At 39.6% G+C, this 17,639-nt stretch overlaps 1 protein-coding gene across 2 annotated transcripts in view; it reads right to left on the bottom strand.

Moving 5' to 3' along the window:
• Nucleotides 1-17,639, bottom strand: part of arhgap10 (Rho GTPase activating protein 10) — a 52,118-nt gene that overhangs the window by 19,329 nt on the left and 15,150 nt on the right. For both annotated transcript variants that reach the window (XM_065956969.1, XM_020628642.3), the window contains exons 2-17: nucleotides 16,093-16,188; nucleotides 15,761-15,822; nucleotides 14,375-14,446; nucleotides 14,057-14,158; nucleotides 12,109-12,219; nucleotides 11,751-11,855; nucleotides 11,170-11,299; nucleotides 10,127-10,233; nucleotides 9,860-9,954; nucleotides 8,800-8,881; nucleotides 8,550-8,592; nucleotides 8,393-8,461; nucleotides 7,720-7,794; nucleotides 4,310-4,394; nucleotides 2,777-2,835; nucleotides 706-811 (exon numbers count right to left, since the gene is read on the bottom strand). In XM_065956969.1, coding sequence (XP_065813041.1) covers nucleotides 706-811; nucleotides 2,777-2,835; nucleotides 4,310-4,394; nucleotides 7,720-7,794; nucleotides 8,393-8,461; nucleotides 8,550-8,592; nucleotides 8,800-8,881; nucleotides 9,860-9,954; nucleotides 10,127-10,233; nucleotides 11,170-11,299; nucleotides 11,751-11,855; nucleotides 12,109-12,219; nucleotides 14,057-14,158; nucleotides 14,375-14,446; nucleotides 15,761-15,822; nucleotides 16,093-16,188 — 1,399 coding nt within the window. The remainder of the gene's footprint in view (nucleotides 1-705; nucleotides 812-2,776; nucleotides 2,836-4,309; nucleotides 4,395-7,719; nucleotides 7,795-8,392; nucleotides 8,462-8,549; nucleotides 8,593-8,799; nucleotides 8,882-9,859; nucleotides 9,955-10,126; nucleotides 10,234-11,169; nucleotides 11,300-11,750; nucleotides 11,856-12,108; nucleotides 12,220-14,056; nucleotides 14,159-14,374; nucleotides 14,447-15,760; nucleotides 15,823-16,092; nucleotides 16,189-17,639) is intronic.

Consider the following 17,639-nt stretch of genomic DNA (forward strand, 5'->3'; position numbering starts at 1 on the left):
CGAGCCTCTCCAGTCTGGAGAATTTCACGCTGGATAATCCAAATTCAATTTCAATAGCGCTGCCTTTTTACCAGAGCCTGATTCTGCAGCGGGTTTCTATGAAATAAGATCCACCAGACTTTCACTGCCTCAGGGAAGAGGGATTATTTACTTATCTTCAATTTGCTCATATTTAGTTTATAAAAAGCTGGCTGAGGTAAAACCTTGTCATGATAGCTAACATTATTTCTTAAAATCTTTCTCCCTATCTAATCTTACAAATGGAGTGATGCACAATAGTTCTCAATCCAGGGGTGTATGGAGTAATCTCAAGAGAGGGCTTAATTTAAGAGGTCCATTTCATTTCAGTGGTGGGCTGCATGACGGCATGCTGAACAGGTAGGCTACACAATCCTCGTTCAACAGCTTTTAATGTAAACCAAAATGACCTCAGAAAAAGGAATAGAAAAAGGAATGTTAATATGCTCGCAGCATCAATTTTCTTACCCAGCAGTCAGTGAGTAGACAGAGAGGAGATGGAGTGACAGCAGGGAAGGGGGAGTGAAGAGAGTGGGAGTGAGGAAGAGAGAGAAAAAGCATGTGGAGTGAGAACGAGGAGACAGACAAAAAAGAGAGAGAACTGAGAGAGAGAGAGAGAGAGAGAGGGGGGGGGGGGGAGGGGGTGGAGATTGGGTGAACTATGACCAAGGAACTATGAACACTCACTTGGCCAGATGCTTCATAAGCAGCCCGAGGACTTGTCGATTCCTCTCCGGTAGTTTGTGGACCAGGCAGTGGACGGCTTGGATACGAGACTCTGGACTACCGCCCTCTGTTCAAACGCAGAAGCAGCCGAGCACTCGCATTAAACTCCAAGGATGTCTATGTGCTGCTCAGGTGGCAAAGAGCCAATGCAGCTAAGACTGAATATTGTACAACAAATAGCAAACAGCATGTGTAAAAGGTATAATGAAGAAATTCAGAAACAGTTAACATGAGAGGTAAAAAAAAACAAAAAAAACTTCAGGTACAGAAACACAAAATGAAAAAAAGATCTGTGAACCCTCAATAAAATATAAAAAAAAAACTATTTGGATACAATGTTGAAAATGAAAGTTTAATGGACCTTTAAGGACACAGTGAATGAATGAGGCTATCACCCTCAAGTATAAGGTTAAGAGGGAAATACATTCCCGTTAGGGGAAGTGAAGAAGAGGTGTGATAGTGACATATATTTGTAAGCCTCCCAGAATTTGGCAGCAGGGACGACTATGCTGGCGGAGGAGATAGCTTTACGTTACTGTCGCTACCGTATAAAAGGGTTGTGTTAAAACCCCCCAGATCATCTCTTAAACATTTCCTCACACATGGGCATCTGACCGCCCACGCACAGATGCACACACACACAGACACACAAAATATCATTACTATGGGAACGACAAGGATTTAACCACAGAAAAAGCCTCTTATGGATGCTGTCATCCATCAAAAAAAATATTCATTGCTAATCCATTTTTTCCCCATCGTTACGAGGGCATTGCGAGCGCCTGATAAAAATGTCAACCTGATCCAATTATAGCACTTGTTGTAATAAGATTCAAGTTGGCTCGCTTTGAAAACATTTCATACACAAATGAGGTTATGTAGGCGGGAGGGGGGGGGGAATCTCCTTGCTGTTCAAGGTCACCCACAGGACCCTGGAGGGCAGGAAATGACAACATATTTGTGACTTTTAACCTTTTAACTTTTGCGTGAACTTGTTCTAAACTGACCTGCATGTCCAAAAGAAGAACAACAAAGACATCACACACCGCACAATATGCTGTCAAACACAGGTCTGTTGCGATACAACCGCCTCAAGTTTGGCCTGAACAGAATTGTCACCCAAAGTACTTCGAAGGTCACACACCTCACCCTCACTGTCCCTCCATTGCAGCTGCCTTTAATGTTTATTTTCATTGAGGGAGTCCTGTCAGCGCAGAACTGTGACAAATGTCGCTCAAGAGTGAGGTCAAGTTGCATGTATTCTGACTTGGCGGTCGAGACAGAGGTCGCTTTGTGTAAGCTCCGACCTTCATCCAACCTGATTTCTACACATGAAGAATGATTGGCTGATTCAATCTGTCATTAAAAAAATCTGCCGTGTGTGATCAAACAAATCAGGTCTAAGTTACTTTTGACTTAAGTGTACTGTATAAGAAAAGGGCAGGTTTTTGGTTTAACTGGATTCACAAAACTATAACAAGAATTTGTTAGTCTTAAAACCGTCACCGCCTCTTCAAGTGTTCAAAAGTCTGAATTTGGGGACAACTATGGATATGTCCTTTGGCATAAAAGCTGTTAATCCATTAATTAGAAGGTTTGACCTCTGAAACCTAATTTCACAGAAAGTTCATGGAACTTACTTGAATTATTTATCACCTGATTTAAAGTTCTCTACAACCACAGGCCAAAGCGTTCAGCATTGTAGCTTCTGTATATGGGGTGCCTGCCAACTTAGCTAAAATGGCAAATTTGGTTTATAATAACGACTAAAATTGTCTTTAAAAACCTTTAGATTGGAGCTTTTACATAAACACTTGTATCCTCCTGGAAGGGATCAGTTTGTTAAGTATCCTGGTTATGTTTTACACATGTTAACATCATATCATTGTTTCAGAAATCTGTATAAGATATCTCAGTATGCTACCAGGGGTACTAGAAATCAAGATACTATAGATTTGTTTCCATGCACAACAGTTTACTCGTTGTGGACAGTTGTCAGTTATGGAGTGGTGTAAGAAGTGGTCAAACTTACTTGCAGGACTAATAAACTCTTGGTAAAGTCCATAGGTCATCAATGGCTCAGGTAGGCTCCTTCAGAAAGAGAGAGAGGGAGGGAGGGAGAGAGAGAGGGAGGGAGGGAGAGAGAGGGAAGGGTGGGTGGGGTGGATGGAGATGGAAAGTTGAAGTGAGCAAGGGGGGACAGAAATAGCCAGCACACTGTTTTATAGGGTCTGCACACAGCAATGATTAATGTGGCTGAGCCAGGGGATGGAATTAGATGGTGCACGCATTGAGATAACCAAGTTCATCTGAAGGTACTTTCACACTGCAGCTGGCCAGTGGCCAAAGGTACTTAGCCTCAGAGGAAACTGAGACTGACCCAGCTTTATTCAAGCGAGCCGGACTCAATGTAAAAGACAAGCCACAGCAACACTTAAGATGGTTTTACATCGAATGCAAAAGAGATAACATTTGGAAGCATAAACTGCGTATGACATTACTGGGACATTTATGCTTTTTAACATCCTGATTTGTGTAGTTGATAGATGAAATTCTATTTATTCTGTTATCCAGCAAATATATATTGCATGTCAAAAAAACTTTATTGATTTAACACTGATGTCATGAGAAGTGGGTACAAAAAAAAAGGAAGGGGGTAGGAAAACAGCCAGCTTAAAGGCTACCAATTTTGGTCATGTTTTATATAATATTAAGCTTTTAAGTTTTCTTGACATTCAAATTCTTCTCCACAACTATACTTCTGATGAATCAAAACAGAAAATACTTACTTTAACGATATTGGACATAAGCCTCTTTTTTTTTTTTGTTAACTCTTAGGAAACACATTCCAAAGTCAGAAAATATCAATTCACATTCAGTTTAATAATCAAGAGCCAAGCTCAATGTGTTGCCAACTCCACCCATTAACAAAACCAATCTGGCATTTAAATTAAACTTCTTCAGCTTCTTACAACCAAACCACTAAATGAAACTTTGAAAGTCACCCACACAATTTGTCACTGTCAACCTTTAAATGAGTTGATGAATGTGGAACAGGCAAACTGTACCGTGAGAAATGTGACCTGCAAAAAGGTAATCATCCCCAAGCACTTAACATAATTAACTCCCATTTATACATGAAGTTGTTGGAGATTTGTAAATGGATGAAATGTTTCATAATCAAAGGACATATTGGTCCGAGACAAAAAAAACAACTTTGATCAACAGCTACAGTTGTGTGAGGTCAGAAATGGATTTGCATAACCACAGTGTTTTGTGGTTTGTTGGCTAAGAAGATGAATCAAATGATCATGAAGTGTCTCTGCAGCAGTCAGATTACATTTTGTTTAAATAGTATTTCTCTAATAGGTTTTGTTTTGTCAGAGTGAATATGATTAAAACACAGGTGTAGTAAAATCAGATAAACGGGATAAAACTGTTAATGTAAACATTTCTTGCTTGAAATTGTTAAAGAAAAAAGATCCCCAGAAATGTGATTACTTCTTCTTATTTTAAAACTTATAACTATTATGTGCTTTTCGTCTTTCTCTCCACCGGTCCTTACCTCAGATAAAGCTTCAGTGTACTCGTTATCGTCTTTACGTCCCAGTCCTCACTGGTAGTCAGATCCACTTCGACCGTCTTCTCATCTGCATTTATCACAGATTCTTACATGAAAATGAATGGAGGTAACAACACAAAACACCAGCCAAGCTATTCTTCCTGCATAAAGCAGCCTCTGTGTGGTTTTGTGGACAACCTGGAAAGTCCAAATATGAAATATAAATATGTAACTTCTAATTAGCCGCATGAGGACAAAAGCAGCGTTAGCCTATGGGTGAAGTTTACCCCAGTGGGTATCGAAGGAAGTTACATCTTCTGCAGCGGGCTGCTGGTGCTAGACTCATTACAACTTTAATTAATCCCTGACTATTTCATTGGCTCCACTGGGACTCCAGGGCTGTGTTGTCCTGAAAATTCAGTGGGCTTTACTCACACCTTAAGTAACCTCTGATGAATTGCATTGGCGGTGAAGTGTTGTGAGTCAGACACGTGTACTGTACAGGGCTCAGGTCAACACACAGACTTTATCTTTGTGGGTAGTAGGTGGTCTGTGTAACAGAGAAATTTGTTTTCTTGATTTTCTTAAGCGCTGCAGTTTGGAGGACTGTGTGTTTGTCCACCTGCTGTGTTCACACAATGGCAAGTCCAATATCAACTTCTGAAAGCAAAGTTGTTTTTTTCTGGAGTGTTAGCAAGCCAAAGCTTTGTCGCAGTAAGTGTGTATAAGTTGAGATTAATGGGGTTTGCACAAGCTCTTACGACTGCTGGGGCACAAAAAGGTTTGATAACGTTACTATTACATTTACTTCATATCTACTAGGCATTATTGCTAAACGTTCTGCAGACAGTGCTTAATAAACTGTAAAATGTGGAGTCAGAGCACATTCTGCTGGGCAAAATACATAACATCATTTCTGATCGCCCCATGTACGGTTTTCTTCATTATATTGTCTGTGATGTCAAATGTAAAAGGGACGTGACAATCGCTGTAGAAAATGTGCAGTGCCATCAATCAAAGCGAAGCATTGATGTGTGGGGGAAAAAAAGGCAAGTTGGGGTATCTAATGGTAGCCAAATTTAAAGAAAGATGCAAGAGGATGCAAGGAGGATGACAACTGGTAAAGGGAAGTGTTTAAGTGACCATTTGCTCCAGCTCACATATCATAGTGTAATGGTACCACTCAGCTTCTTCTATCTTTTGAATGATCTCATAACCCCTGAAGCTGCCAGTATGCTTCTTCAGAACTGTTTGTCTGATGGTTTCAAAGCTTCAAAATCCTCCCTCCCTCAGAGCTTTCTGACACTGACGGGTAGCTTACAGAATGTGGCTCTTCAACCTCTAAACCTAGTGCACTCTGTGATTGGCCACTATTATGAAGGTGAGTAAAGAATCAGGGGTGGAATGTTGCTTCTGTCTTTTCGTCGCTTTTTCCGAGTCAAACACTATTAAAGTTCTCTGGGGGGGGGGTGCATGAAAATGTGCTACATTGTATTTAAATAATCTTGTGTTAGATTCACGCTCTATTGCAGGATGCTCTTAACTCCTCTTTAGAGCCATTGTCTGTATAAAAAGATGGTGGACACGATAGTTTCCAGAAAATGAAGCTAAAACACTTGAAGCTCTCCTACTGACTGGCTGTAGCATAGGTCATAAACCCCGCCCCCTCCAGGTTAACACTTAGGACATAAGGCACATCTTTCAAAACTTAACATACATGTCAGTGAATATTTACTCGGTGTCATATTTTGGAGGACCTGGAGACTCGCCTTCCTTCTTAATACACAGTCAATGCTTTGAGCAAGTACGAGCGGAAAAAAACTTTTAACACATACTTGATAACACTTACGTACTAGTTCAGTTTAGCCAAAATCCAACTGTTACATATTCCTCCTAGAAGCCTTGTGGGAGGTTGCAAACTGTGTCTCTTTGTATTTAGGTGAACTGACCCTTTAAGTCATCAACAGTCAAGTTCATGTCTTGAGTGGATATAAGTATAAAACAGAAGTACCGGTAGGTAGTCAGCACTCTTGAATGAACGCACCTTGACACATCATGCAGTCCCCTCTGAATTAATGGTCCTTTTTGCCCTAAACTCATGAAAAGTGTGAAACACATCAAATATTTGTAAGGTGACTTTCGACAGCATTCCTCAAATTTGCCTCAGTCTGCAATTATATCTATAGAATGATAACTCAGCAACTATTATACTGTAGCTATATCCTGACAGCACCATTCACTTCCCTGCCACACACAGTACAAGAGACAGAGCTCACTTATGCCATCTTCTTCCTGTTATACTGTTGCCTGACATTGAATATTTGTCATTGTACTGTAAAATGATGGAAGACTCATTCTCTATCGCTTCTTCCTTCTCTGATTGGACCACGTCCATGTCGGTGGGTGAGAGATGCAAAGGAGGAGGAGGAGGAGGAGTGGGAGGATCCGAAAGTCTTTCTTCAGGGTTTAAAGCTTTCCTCACCTACTCACTCTTGACTGTTGTATGTAAGAAATGTTTGTGAATGTGTCGGTTTAGTGTTGAACTAGGACAACCTCCTTCATGCATACAAGTCATTTCAATTCATGGCAGCATCATGAAAATATCAATGTTTCTGCGGCCTTTTAAATGATTAAATTGAAAGTCTGTATTGTCCTATTATTTGCAGAAAGTTGTGGTAATGTTAGAACCATGGACACATCTTTTTTTTTTTCTTTTTTTTTTACCATATTCCAGCTTTAAAGAAGCTTTTAAGAGTGCAGCAGCAGAGTTTAAATGGGAGTCTACATCGTGAGTCTGCAGGTTGGGAGGCCGGAGGGTTTTGGAGAGGAAGCTGAGCCGGGCTGGCGGCTGTTTGAGTTTGTTGTCATTCTGAACACAGAACTGAAAGTGAGCCGGTGTCTGCCGGAGACGGCAGGAAACCAGAGAGCAGACAGGGAGCATTGGAAAGGACAGAGGACAAACTCCACAAAAAAGAAGGAGGTTGAGTGAAAGGAATCCAAGACAAGTTAGAGGGATAAAAGAAATCAGGAAAAAAGGCATTAGGGGTGGTGTGTTAATGACGCGAAAGGCAAAAAAGTGTGCAAGGACTTGAATGTGAGGGACTGTGTCTGGTTGTCTAGGGGATGCTAAACTGAATGGAAGAGAGGCAAAGATACATCCGGGCACTTGTTTCACAATAGAGAGACGTGGTTCTGAAAGGCTGAATCATGGGCTAAATGTCTGTCACCATCTCTTTCATATCGGACTCATACACACTTCCATAACTACTGCACATTCAAATAACTAGGGACAAAGGGACATCACAGAGATAGTGCAGTAGCATATAAATTAAAAATTTAACTTTATTCGGCTACACTCTGTGCATAAGTACATTACTAGAGCCGAGAGAAGAAGGGAAGAGGCCGAAACTCACCTATCATCATTGAAAGCAGCTTCTGTACCTTGGAGCTTACACCAACAACTCTGTACAGGCCCTGGTCATTAATACCTGAGAAGTAATAACAATGATAAAGCTTTATTCATAGAGCAATGTTCTTCATAAAGCTGCTAACTGCTTTAAAGGGAAAATAACAAACAAAGCACACAATAAAAAGGAAAGTAAAAACAAATAATGACATCATTAAGAATTAAAAGAGAATATAAGATACATACAATCCTATACGTGAAACTATACAGCAGTAACATGAATATGTCGTCAGATTATGAACCAACTTTAATAAGATATGAACATTAACATTTACAGGGAGAATTTTATATATGTTAGGAGGAACTAAGCCCATTTTTTACTGACATAAAGAGGTCAGATAAGCCTTTCAAGACTGAAGCAAAATAATTAGAGCTACGTTGCTATGCGTTTAAAGTCATTTATATTATCTACAGTTCATGCTGGCTGCAGAAGCTGCCTGTCAGCCTTTAGTTTCAATATTGAAGCGAGTCTGCCCCCTTCTGTACATACAACCATAATGCACCCATGTAGTCTGTTACTGCCCCTCTCTATTCATGTTGAATTACTCCAAATAATTCATAAACTACCCCTGGTATTCTCTCATTCAGAACTTTGTGATTTCAACACATGTAAAGCTCACCTCTGGTTTCTATGGCACTGATGGAGTTCTTTACAAAACTCAAACCCACTTCATCCAGCTGTGCATCAACTGCAGGGAAAACAAAACATTTAAACGTTGTGTAGCATTCCCCTTAATTATACCCTATTACTGATTTAAAGTCTGCAAATAAGCTTACTTCCTCTTTCTTTAGAGTAAGTCCTCCCAAGATAGTGTCCAATCTGCAACAACAGACAACAATCATCTTCTTGTCTGGCTTATGAAAGTTTATGAAAACATTGTGTTTTAATGTAAAATGAATGAATATGACAACATATTAAACTCAAAAGAATTTTTTTCGACAAGATGGCAGTGCAACTGAACACTGCGAGTCTACATTAGCAAAGTGTGAGAGCAAAATGATGACATAGCTCAGGCGGCTGACTCACAGGTTCCTTCCCACCCATGGCTTGGATCCAGAACTTGTGGTCATCCTCTGACAGAGCCTGTACTGTAAGCACCGTCCCAGGCCTGAAAGACAGTTCTACCACATTAGTATTAGGCAAAGCATTAGCGGTACAGTGCAGTAAGCCTTTTAGAGGACATCAGTGTCAATATAAAACATTAGATGTGTTTGTAAAAGTCTCTGTGAAGGGCACACACAACTTGGAGTTACAGTAAATACAAATATGAGCCATATTGGTCATCCCAGCTGGTTTATAAAATGCTCAATCACATGAGGGCAGATGGATATCAAGTTACTCATCCCCATCAGAATGGGTGTGAGCACTTGAAATTCAACACTAAATCTGGGTATTGCTCTTCTATTAATACTACAGTAAAGGGGCAGGACAGGGTTACGTTGTCTGATAAAATGAGAAACCGTCTATTACAGGGGGGCAGAGCAGGGTGTGACAATTCAAACCCACCACAGCAACAGGCTAAACCCTCGTGAGTAATAAAGTGGAGCTGAGATGTTGCGCAAAACTTCAAAAGGTGTTTAATATAATTATATAACAGCAGATCATCTATGTGTTCTGTGGCCTTATTAGACAAGGCAGAGGGGATATTTTCCATTGTGTTCAAGCAAGAGTCCTCCAAGAGATTTTTTTAAAGAAGTAACTGTGTCATTTAGGACAGTGGTTCCCAGCTTGTCTAGCCACAGGACCCACCACCTTCCTCTATGAAAAATTGTGACCCATGATACCCTGATATTTTTCCACCAATCAGATTTATTTACTGAAAGATTGTGCAGTTTGGACCTCAGTCTGTACAGAACATGTGACAGAACTGAGTTTAAAAATCATGTTTAAAAACCGCTACACAGACATTTTTTACACAAGTGTTTCTTCCAGGCAAGCATTCACGACCCACTGAAAATGGCTCCGTGACCCACCTCTGGGTCCTGACCCACCAGTTGAGAATCACTGATTTAGGACATGTTAAATAAAACCTATGGGCAAGATATCATTGCAGTGTGTTTGAAAGTGATGGAAGGTGGTTACATACCGATCTGTAATGTCGAGCTCTAAGCAGAACCTCCTGTCCAGCATGTCTGTCGTTTTGCGGACACAAGATTTGAGCGTGACTGACTCCTTCTCCCCCTGAGGGGAACAATAAAAAACAATTACTGCACAGAAAGTAGTGGTGCTAAAAAAAAGGAGTCACAAAGAGTAGTTCTGAAAAGTTAGATATTGTATAGAAAGAAATTTGCGGCTTGTAGTACAACATGCTTTGCTTGTTCTATGATTAGACAGATTAAAAAAAAACACTCACAATCTTTCCACCCGATCTGTGGTCAAAGGTCACCATGTGCAGGATCTTCTGCTCTTTGACAAATGTGCTGTAGCGTTTGACCCAACTTGAACCAAAGGGAGGGGGCCCTACAGGAAAAAAAAGCAAAAATGATGGGCTTATTGCAGCACTTACATCGAAAACATCTACAACTACAAAACTTGTGAGCAAACACAGCTAAAACAGTACAATTGAGGACACCGGTAGCCTAGTGGTTAGTGTCATTTCCCACTCTCTCTTTCCCCCATTTCTGACTCTAGCCACTGACCTGTCTCTAAAAAATAAAGACATAAAATAACAATAAAACATGCAATTGAAAATGTTAACATTGATTGTTTTTTTTCCAGCAATATTTTGCAGATGCTCTCTGCTTTATTATTTCTGCTGCCGGTAAAATTGTTTCTATAATGCAAGAAAATGACAAGTTAGTCCAAATTTGAGTGCCACGTCAATCCCTCTACAAAACTCTCATCAAAAACCTCTGGAATTTAAACCTCTGGAAAACCATTTTGCCTTTTTTTTTTCTATCACTTTATTGCAGGGGTTATACACAGTCATAATTCAAGACAATTACCTCTTCAGAATGCAGCGCATTTTTTTTTTTTTTTACCATATTTATCTCAAATCTTTTAAACAAGGAGCTCTGACAAAAAAGGCACATAAAACAACACAAGAACAAATAAAAAGCTAAATAAGAGAGAAAGAAAGTAATCATTATAATAATAGAAGGAGCCCATTTACAGACCTTCAGATTTCATGTTCCTGTACAGCCCATCATGTCTTTCTTAAGGGTAAATCTTATTTATTTTCTGTAAGTCACCTTTTATTGTATATGTTAATTATTCGTTGTGTACGAGAAAAAAAGTATGGGTAAAACTCCCCTAACACACTTACACTAGGGGAGTCGAAAGAAAGATGTTAACATGAAACTGGACACATTATGTTGGGATTAGTATTTTCACCTTGTGTCTGCAATATGCAACCTTCAATAAAAAAAAAAACATTTGAGTACATCAAGGTCTTACGTTTTTCCTGTACATAGAGGTAGCCTTCACAGCTGATGGCACTGGTCTGTCTGTATTCTTGAGGCGCCTCCCTGATCCTCTTCATCAGCTCATACACCTCTGACCGTGTGCCTTCGAATCGACCTCTTGTCTGGGAGGGAGAGGAAGTAAACATAAACTCCAGGAAGTCAAATCATAATAGTCAATGTTTTATGTAGGAAGAACTTCTTAATATGAGGTCACTGCAAATCTAATGAACTTCCTTTGAAAGTCCCTTTATCTTCCCTGAAATCAATGGAACAGTTAGCTGTTATCTAAAACTAAGAATGAAACTATGTTTAAGGGTGTGGTGTTTAGTTAGCGTAGAGAACCTTGACATTTCAATATCATATCAGGGTTTTCTTTCCCCATTGATAATCTTAAGGGGACTTGCTGCCTTTTATCACTCTTCTTTATTTAATTCAAAACTATTTGTACAAGACTCTTTTCCTGTTTTGGGGTAGAAAATAACATGTTTTGTTTCCAAGCAACAGATTTCTTGTTTAGATTGATCTGATCCCTGTTAAAAATAAATAAATAAATAAAACAGTGTTAGCCCTTACATTTTGTATATTTATCTGCAGTGCTCTTTTATAATGGTCGAAGTCCTTGGCAAGCTCGAAACCTTGATGATAAAAGGTGAAGACCGTCTGAAAGAAGGCCAGCATCTAAAAAAGATCACAACACAGGCAGAGACACAAACAAGACGTTAATTTACATCATATTTATATATAAAGAGTCAAAAGCAGGTGAAACAGAAACTCTGTAACTCAAAGAAGTAATCACAATGTAGAGTATGACAGTCATTTGAATGTAAGACAGAAACTTAACACCATGTGTCACATTCCATATTGCCCTCAGCTTTTATTGTGAAAGATAAACCAGATCAGTGCTGACGTGCCACTGTGGTCATTCACTCACCGGCTCCACACACTCAAACTTCTTCCTCTCTTGGATCTCCTGCAGTTTGCACACATAGTCCAGTGACTCCTCCTGAAAGTGCTGCCTCATGGATTCCACCTGGAAGTCTGCCTGCAGAAGGGGGGAGAACACACATCACGATGATTATAGAGACAGACAGAGTTATTGAGGCAGAGAGATGAAACATTATAGTGCACTGCAATTGGAGGGTTTTTTGTCACAGCATTAAACATTTTACAAGGGGGATATACTGTTTGATGTATTGTTAAACACAGATACAGGTGGCACTCAATTCAAATAAACTTTTATATGCACAAATAACATGTTTGTCCTAAAAGGGATTTATAATCTGTGCACCAGATGACACTCTTTAGCTACACAGAGACACACAACCTAAATGGAAAAACAACAGAAGCAGTTTGTGTAACGGTTGAGTGATTGCTCTTCCAGAGCAGCAGCCATGGTATTATAAACATTTCCATTCATTCATTACCTTCTTGTCCTTTACAGTTACGTACATGCAAATTTGGCACCAGAGAGACCAGTATATACTGAATATGTATAGTCCCAATATAGGCCCTTTGAGTTTTAAAGGAAACAGTCTACTGTTCTGCTACTATCCTGCACACAGATTTAAGCAGCCTCCTGATTATCCCAAATGAGCCTCAACATTAAAAACTTTTGCATGTCTATATCTTCGCCTGTTTGCCTTTGCATGTGCTTGTTTTCTCTCCTGCACCTTCCTGTCCTCTGTTGCATTTGGTGAAATGTAAAACTTATATTGTGAACCTAGTACAATATTTACTGTCACCATATTAATTCTATTAAAGTCTCTCTCCCATTAAACGTCAGAGCTTTTTATTCTAAATTATTTTATTCTATTTTAATTGTTCCGATATAGCTGCTGTATTCTAAAAGCTCATTACATTTAGTATATTCATTATTTTTTGTCAATGTAAAGCGCTTTGAATTGCCCCTATGTTGCTGATGTGTAAATAAAGCTTCCTTGCCTTGCTTTCGATGTGATGTGGTTAACGTGTTTAGTCAGTTGAGACGCTCTCATACTTAAACCTATAGACAATTTAGAGCTGCCAGTTAATCTTCAGCTACCTGTAAGTCTCTTAGTTTGGACTGTGGAAGGAAACATGAGAACCCAGGAGGAAGATTTGCACACCAAAATATTCTAAGTAGTTCTTAGATGTATTAACGTACTGTGTACAACACAGCTACACAGTGTAACACATCAGGTAGATGAAATACATACAGTATATATCACAGAGGACGTGTTGTCAAAGTAAAATTATGCTACTGTAAATATATGTAAAGCATCTTTAGGCGTAATAAGTCACCTTCTTTCTACGGCAAACTCACTAACTGAACTCTTCATCTGTTAAATGTTAACTACTGAAAAAAATGTTTTATGAACTTTAAAAGCTCTGATTTAACAACTGCTGTAGTGTTGATGAAGTCACTCCTGTGGCTTTGAACTAAGCCTGATAGAAATAAGTTGGATCTCTTCTGTCTTACAAATAAAAGAACACCCTGCAGTAATAATGTCAACAGCTTCAAGTGTCCTGTATGGATAGAGTATACAACGTATGGGTCAGCCTTACATGGCGACGACAGAGATAGCTTTAGTAGAGATACTATGTTTCACATAATTCCTGTTCATGATACTGTAGAGTGGATTGTTCCCCAAACGTTCTACAACATGTCTTGACCCTGAAAGTACAGCAAAAGTAAGTACACGTTTCCTTTCAGAACAAGCCAGGGAAACTGTTGCTGCAAGGCATATCAGTGGAAACTCAGAGAGGCTTTACAGAGAGGTTCTCCCACCGTGGCACCAAGACAAAAACCTAAAACAGGGCTTCTAAAACCAAACAAGATACCCGTTTTCCTTTCACTTTGCATGTTTCGTAACTGTCAGAGTTCAGACGAGGATAAATACCTCTTGTAGCTGTGGCTCCTTCTTCTTCGCTGACATATTCAGAAGCTTTTCCAGAGAGCTGTAGTACTTCTCCGTTTCTTTCTCATACTTCTTTCTTTCCGCCTACGGGGAGGTACAGTGGAAAGTGCACAAACACACGTGGAGAAGAAAACACTTGGTCAAGGGGTGAAGTAACCCAAGATGCCTGTGTGTAGTAGAACATATATGTATTCGCATAAAACTTGTAAATATTGCTGTTAAACAATAATTAGGGCGCACATAGCATACAAAACAAAATCAGTCAGGAGCTAAACTAGGAAGTAGAGCATCATACATTACCCTTGCTGTACCAAGATGGTCTTTCCTGAACTTCTCCAGGGGTTTCATTAACGTTTCTGTTATGTTTCTCATCTAAACAAACACAAAATACTTCATTATTACATAACATAATGAAAAATCCCACTGATATGTGATATGACAGAATAACATTTTGCAGTCTTCAGTGTGTGTGTGTGAAGAGTGGTAAGAGTGTACAGTTTCTTGGCCTCTAGGCGTGCTGCGTTATGATTGATGCCCCACTGGCCTTGATATATTGAGTTACATAACTAAGATTACATAACTTCCATTCCAAAAGTATCTCTCTCTGCCTATAATACATTAATAAAGTCATTGTAGTTTTCCTCATTCCTCCTGTGCTTCGGCTGTGCTGACTGCAGGACACGTCTGGGCTTGCGTGCCCGTCCTACTTTTCCTTACTTTGCACTGTGATGTCATCCCACAGTGCTGAGCAGTGCTGTGCTGAGGCGAGCAGAGTGTTTACCATTACTGTCTGAGCAGGGCGCTAAAACAGTCATCTCAGTCAGCTCAGTCAGCTGCTGATGATGATAGGCCCACTCCCTAACCTCAGACAATACAAGCAGACATTACAAGACAATGGCTGTTTATAGAAAGTGGCAAATACTGAATTGTGCATCTTGTAATGCTTTTGCTTCTTTTGAAAACTATTATGACACTTTAAGCATTAATTGTCGCAGTTCATGACCCGCTGTCACCTTCTAAATCAGACCTCCTTTAAAACTGTTGTAACTTCCTCCATACCCAAAGTATGATTTGAGTGGTTTATAAACTAGAAACTTTAACATGGCTGCCCTGTGCAGAAACTGTTTTTATGGTCGGTATGTCGTAACCAGCTGTATTGAGGTTGACCTTGTTGCTGGTAGTAGCTCATGTGAATCTGTCGTGGTATTTAAAACTTGGTTGTAATTATGTGGATATGTACTTCTGTCCTGCAGCTACTCCCAGTACGGTTGTTGTGACAGTGACCCTTAGACAGGCTCAAGTGAAGGCACAGTTTGAACATTATCAGCATTATCCACCCTCAGGTTAGTGGTTTGCTCTGCATTACTGGATACTGTGGCTGGACTGTACATTGGAGAAAATCCCTTTATGAGTGCCGGCCGGATCTCTGGTAGATGACGGAATCAGAAGCAAATAGATCCAACTACCTAATATGGGCAATAACAGGTGGAGGCTGGGGGAAATGCACACAGTGCAGGCGTACACAATAAAATAATTCAATTCCAGTATACCACACAGACAGACAGACACACACACACACACACACACACACACATACACACACACAGAGCCAGAGACACACACACACACACACACACTCAGGTATTTTCCCTGGCTCTCAAGCAGGTTTGGACTGGTTGTTCTCACCATGAGCTCTCGTTGGTCTTCTAGGTTCTTGAGGAATGAGGAGAACTCTTGCAAAGACTCATCTGAAGAAAAAAAAACATGGTGACAAATGCAAACTTTCGTCCTCTCTCTCTGTCTTTCTCTCTCTCTCTTTTTCTCTCTTGTATATACAATGACAGCCACAAACATATTATGATTATCAGCTGTTCCCACCACAATTGCTAAACCAGAGGCTAGTTTTAATTTGCTGGTAGAGGAAGAACTATAAACAAACATTTACAGTGTGTGTCTGTTCAGTCGTTACAAAACTTGTGGTTAGCTTCTGTCATGTGTGGAGGCACAGCCGCACTTACCAATACATCTCTCATCGTCTGTCTTTGCGTCTCCGATGTACTCAAACTGAAACTCTCCCAGGCACTGGGCAAACTTCCGCTGTGCCATGCCGAGCTCTGTAAGAAAATATGAAATAGAATTACCATTACAAGCACTGCATTTAAAAAGGAGGCAGAACACTTAAGAACACTCAATCATAATGCATCTTGTCAAGTTTTTCTGGAGAAAAAGAAGCATTTAGACTACAAACATTACAATTACTAAATATCACTGTAAGGCTCGGATCTTCATTTTCATTACAAAAATAGAAAACATTGTGACAAGTACCGGTAGGTCTTATGCACTCTGTTAACCACTCTGCATACATCCTGTTAGTCTATGGTCTGCTACATCCTGTTACAAATAAAACCCTGCTGTGTGACGAGGGCAGGTATCACAGACACCCCACACCATAGACAGCTTTATTTAATCATCTTTAATCATCGTCTAAAATGTAATGGATGAAAGTTTACTTCTAGAGCTGCTCAATGTGGGAAACATATCATATTTTTGTTTCACCATTCAAGATGCATGATAACATTAAGCTTGTTCAGGTAGAGTAATAGAAATTAAATGTAATCTCAGAGCAAACGCTGATATTCTGGTTTGTTTATTAGTGCCATAAAAGTCCCTTGTATATCCAGTGCTACATCTTTTGAACAGATGACACACAAAAACACAAGCATGGCACATTTAATGAGTAAAAGTCATATTACCATGTATTGAAAAGCCCTAACACCCTAAAAAACGGCACAATTCTCTTATTCTACTAAATAAAGTTCTGTGGAACAAACCCTAAAGCCTCTTACAGTTTTGTTGTGTTATGAGATATAAATGATTTTCAAGCTAAATAGACCTCAAACTACAAGTTAGTCACCCACAAGAAATCAATTAAAAACCCTTACATCTTGTTGCTGTTAACCATATCAGAAATCAATGGCTGACTTTCTGGGTGTAAATGCAAAGCTTAACCTCTAGCAGAACAACAGGTGAGCAACGTGGTGACCTAACATGGTTGAAAAGGCAGCACTCACTGAAACCGCTACATCACTCTGGACACAAGTTCCTGGATCTCTATCTTATTGCTAAAGCGTTTATAATCGGTGGCAAATCTAGAAACATCTGCATTGGAAAAAGGAAGCACCCTACCTGAAGTGTGGGTCAAAAACAAAACTAAAATTACTTTCTGCATGTAACTGTATATTGTTTCCATCTTATTTTATTCATTGTTAATGAATTATATTCAAAAAAATGTAGATATATTTGTTTGTGTTTGTTTGACTAGGCAGCGTATCATTGTAAAATTCTTGTGTTGTAAAATAAACAGCCTTGATATCTTGATTAAAACAAACAAAAAAAACAAAACAACAAAGGTGTGAGGAGTTCTGTAAAAACTCTAACCACAACCACTCCCCAACAACAGTAAACACAGCAAACTAAATCTATTTTCCAAACAGCAAACAGATTCCCTGGAGTGGGATCTCTGACCCACTGCAGTTCCCGGGGGAAGCATGACAGAATGCAGTGT

The sequence above is a fragment of the Labrus bergylta genome, chromosome 1 (assembly GCF_963930695.1).
Source record: "Labrus bergylta chromosome 1, fLabBer1.1, whole genome shotgun sequence".
Lineage (NCBI taxonomy): Eukaryota > Metazoa > Chordata > Actinopteri > Labriformes > Labridae > Labrus > Labrus bergylta.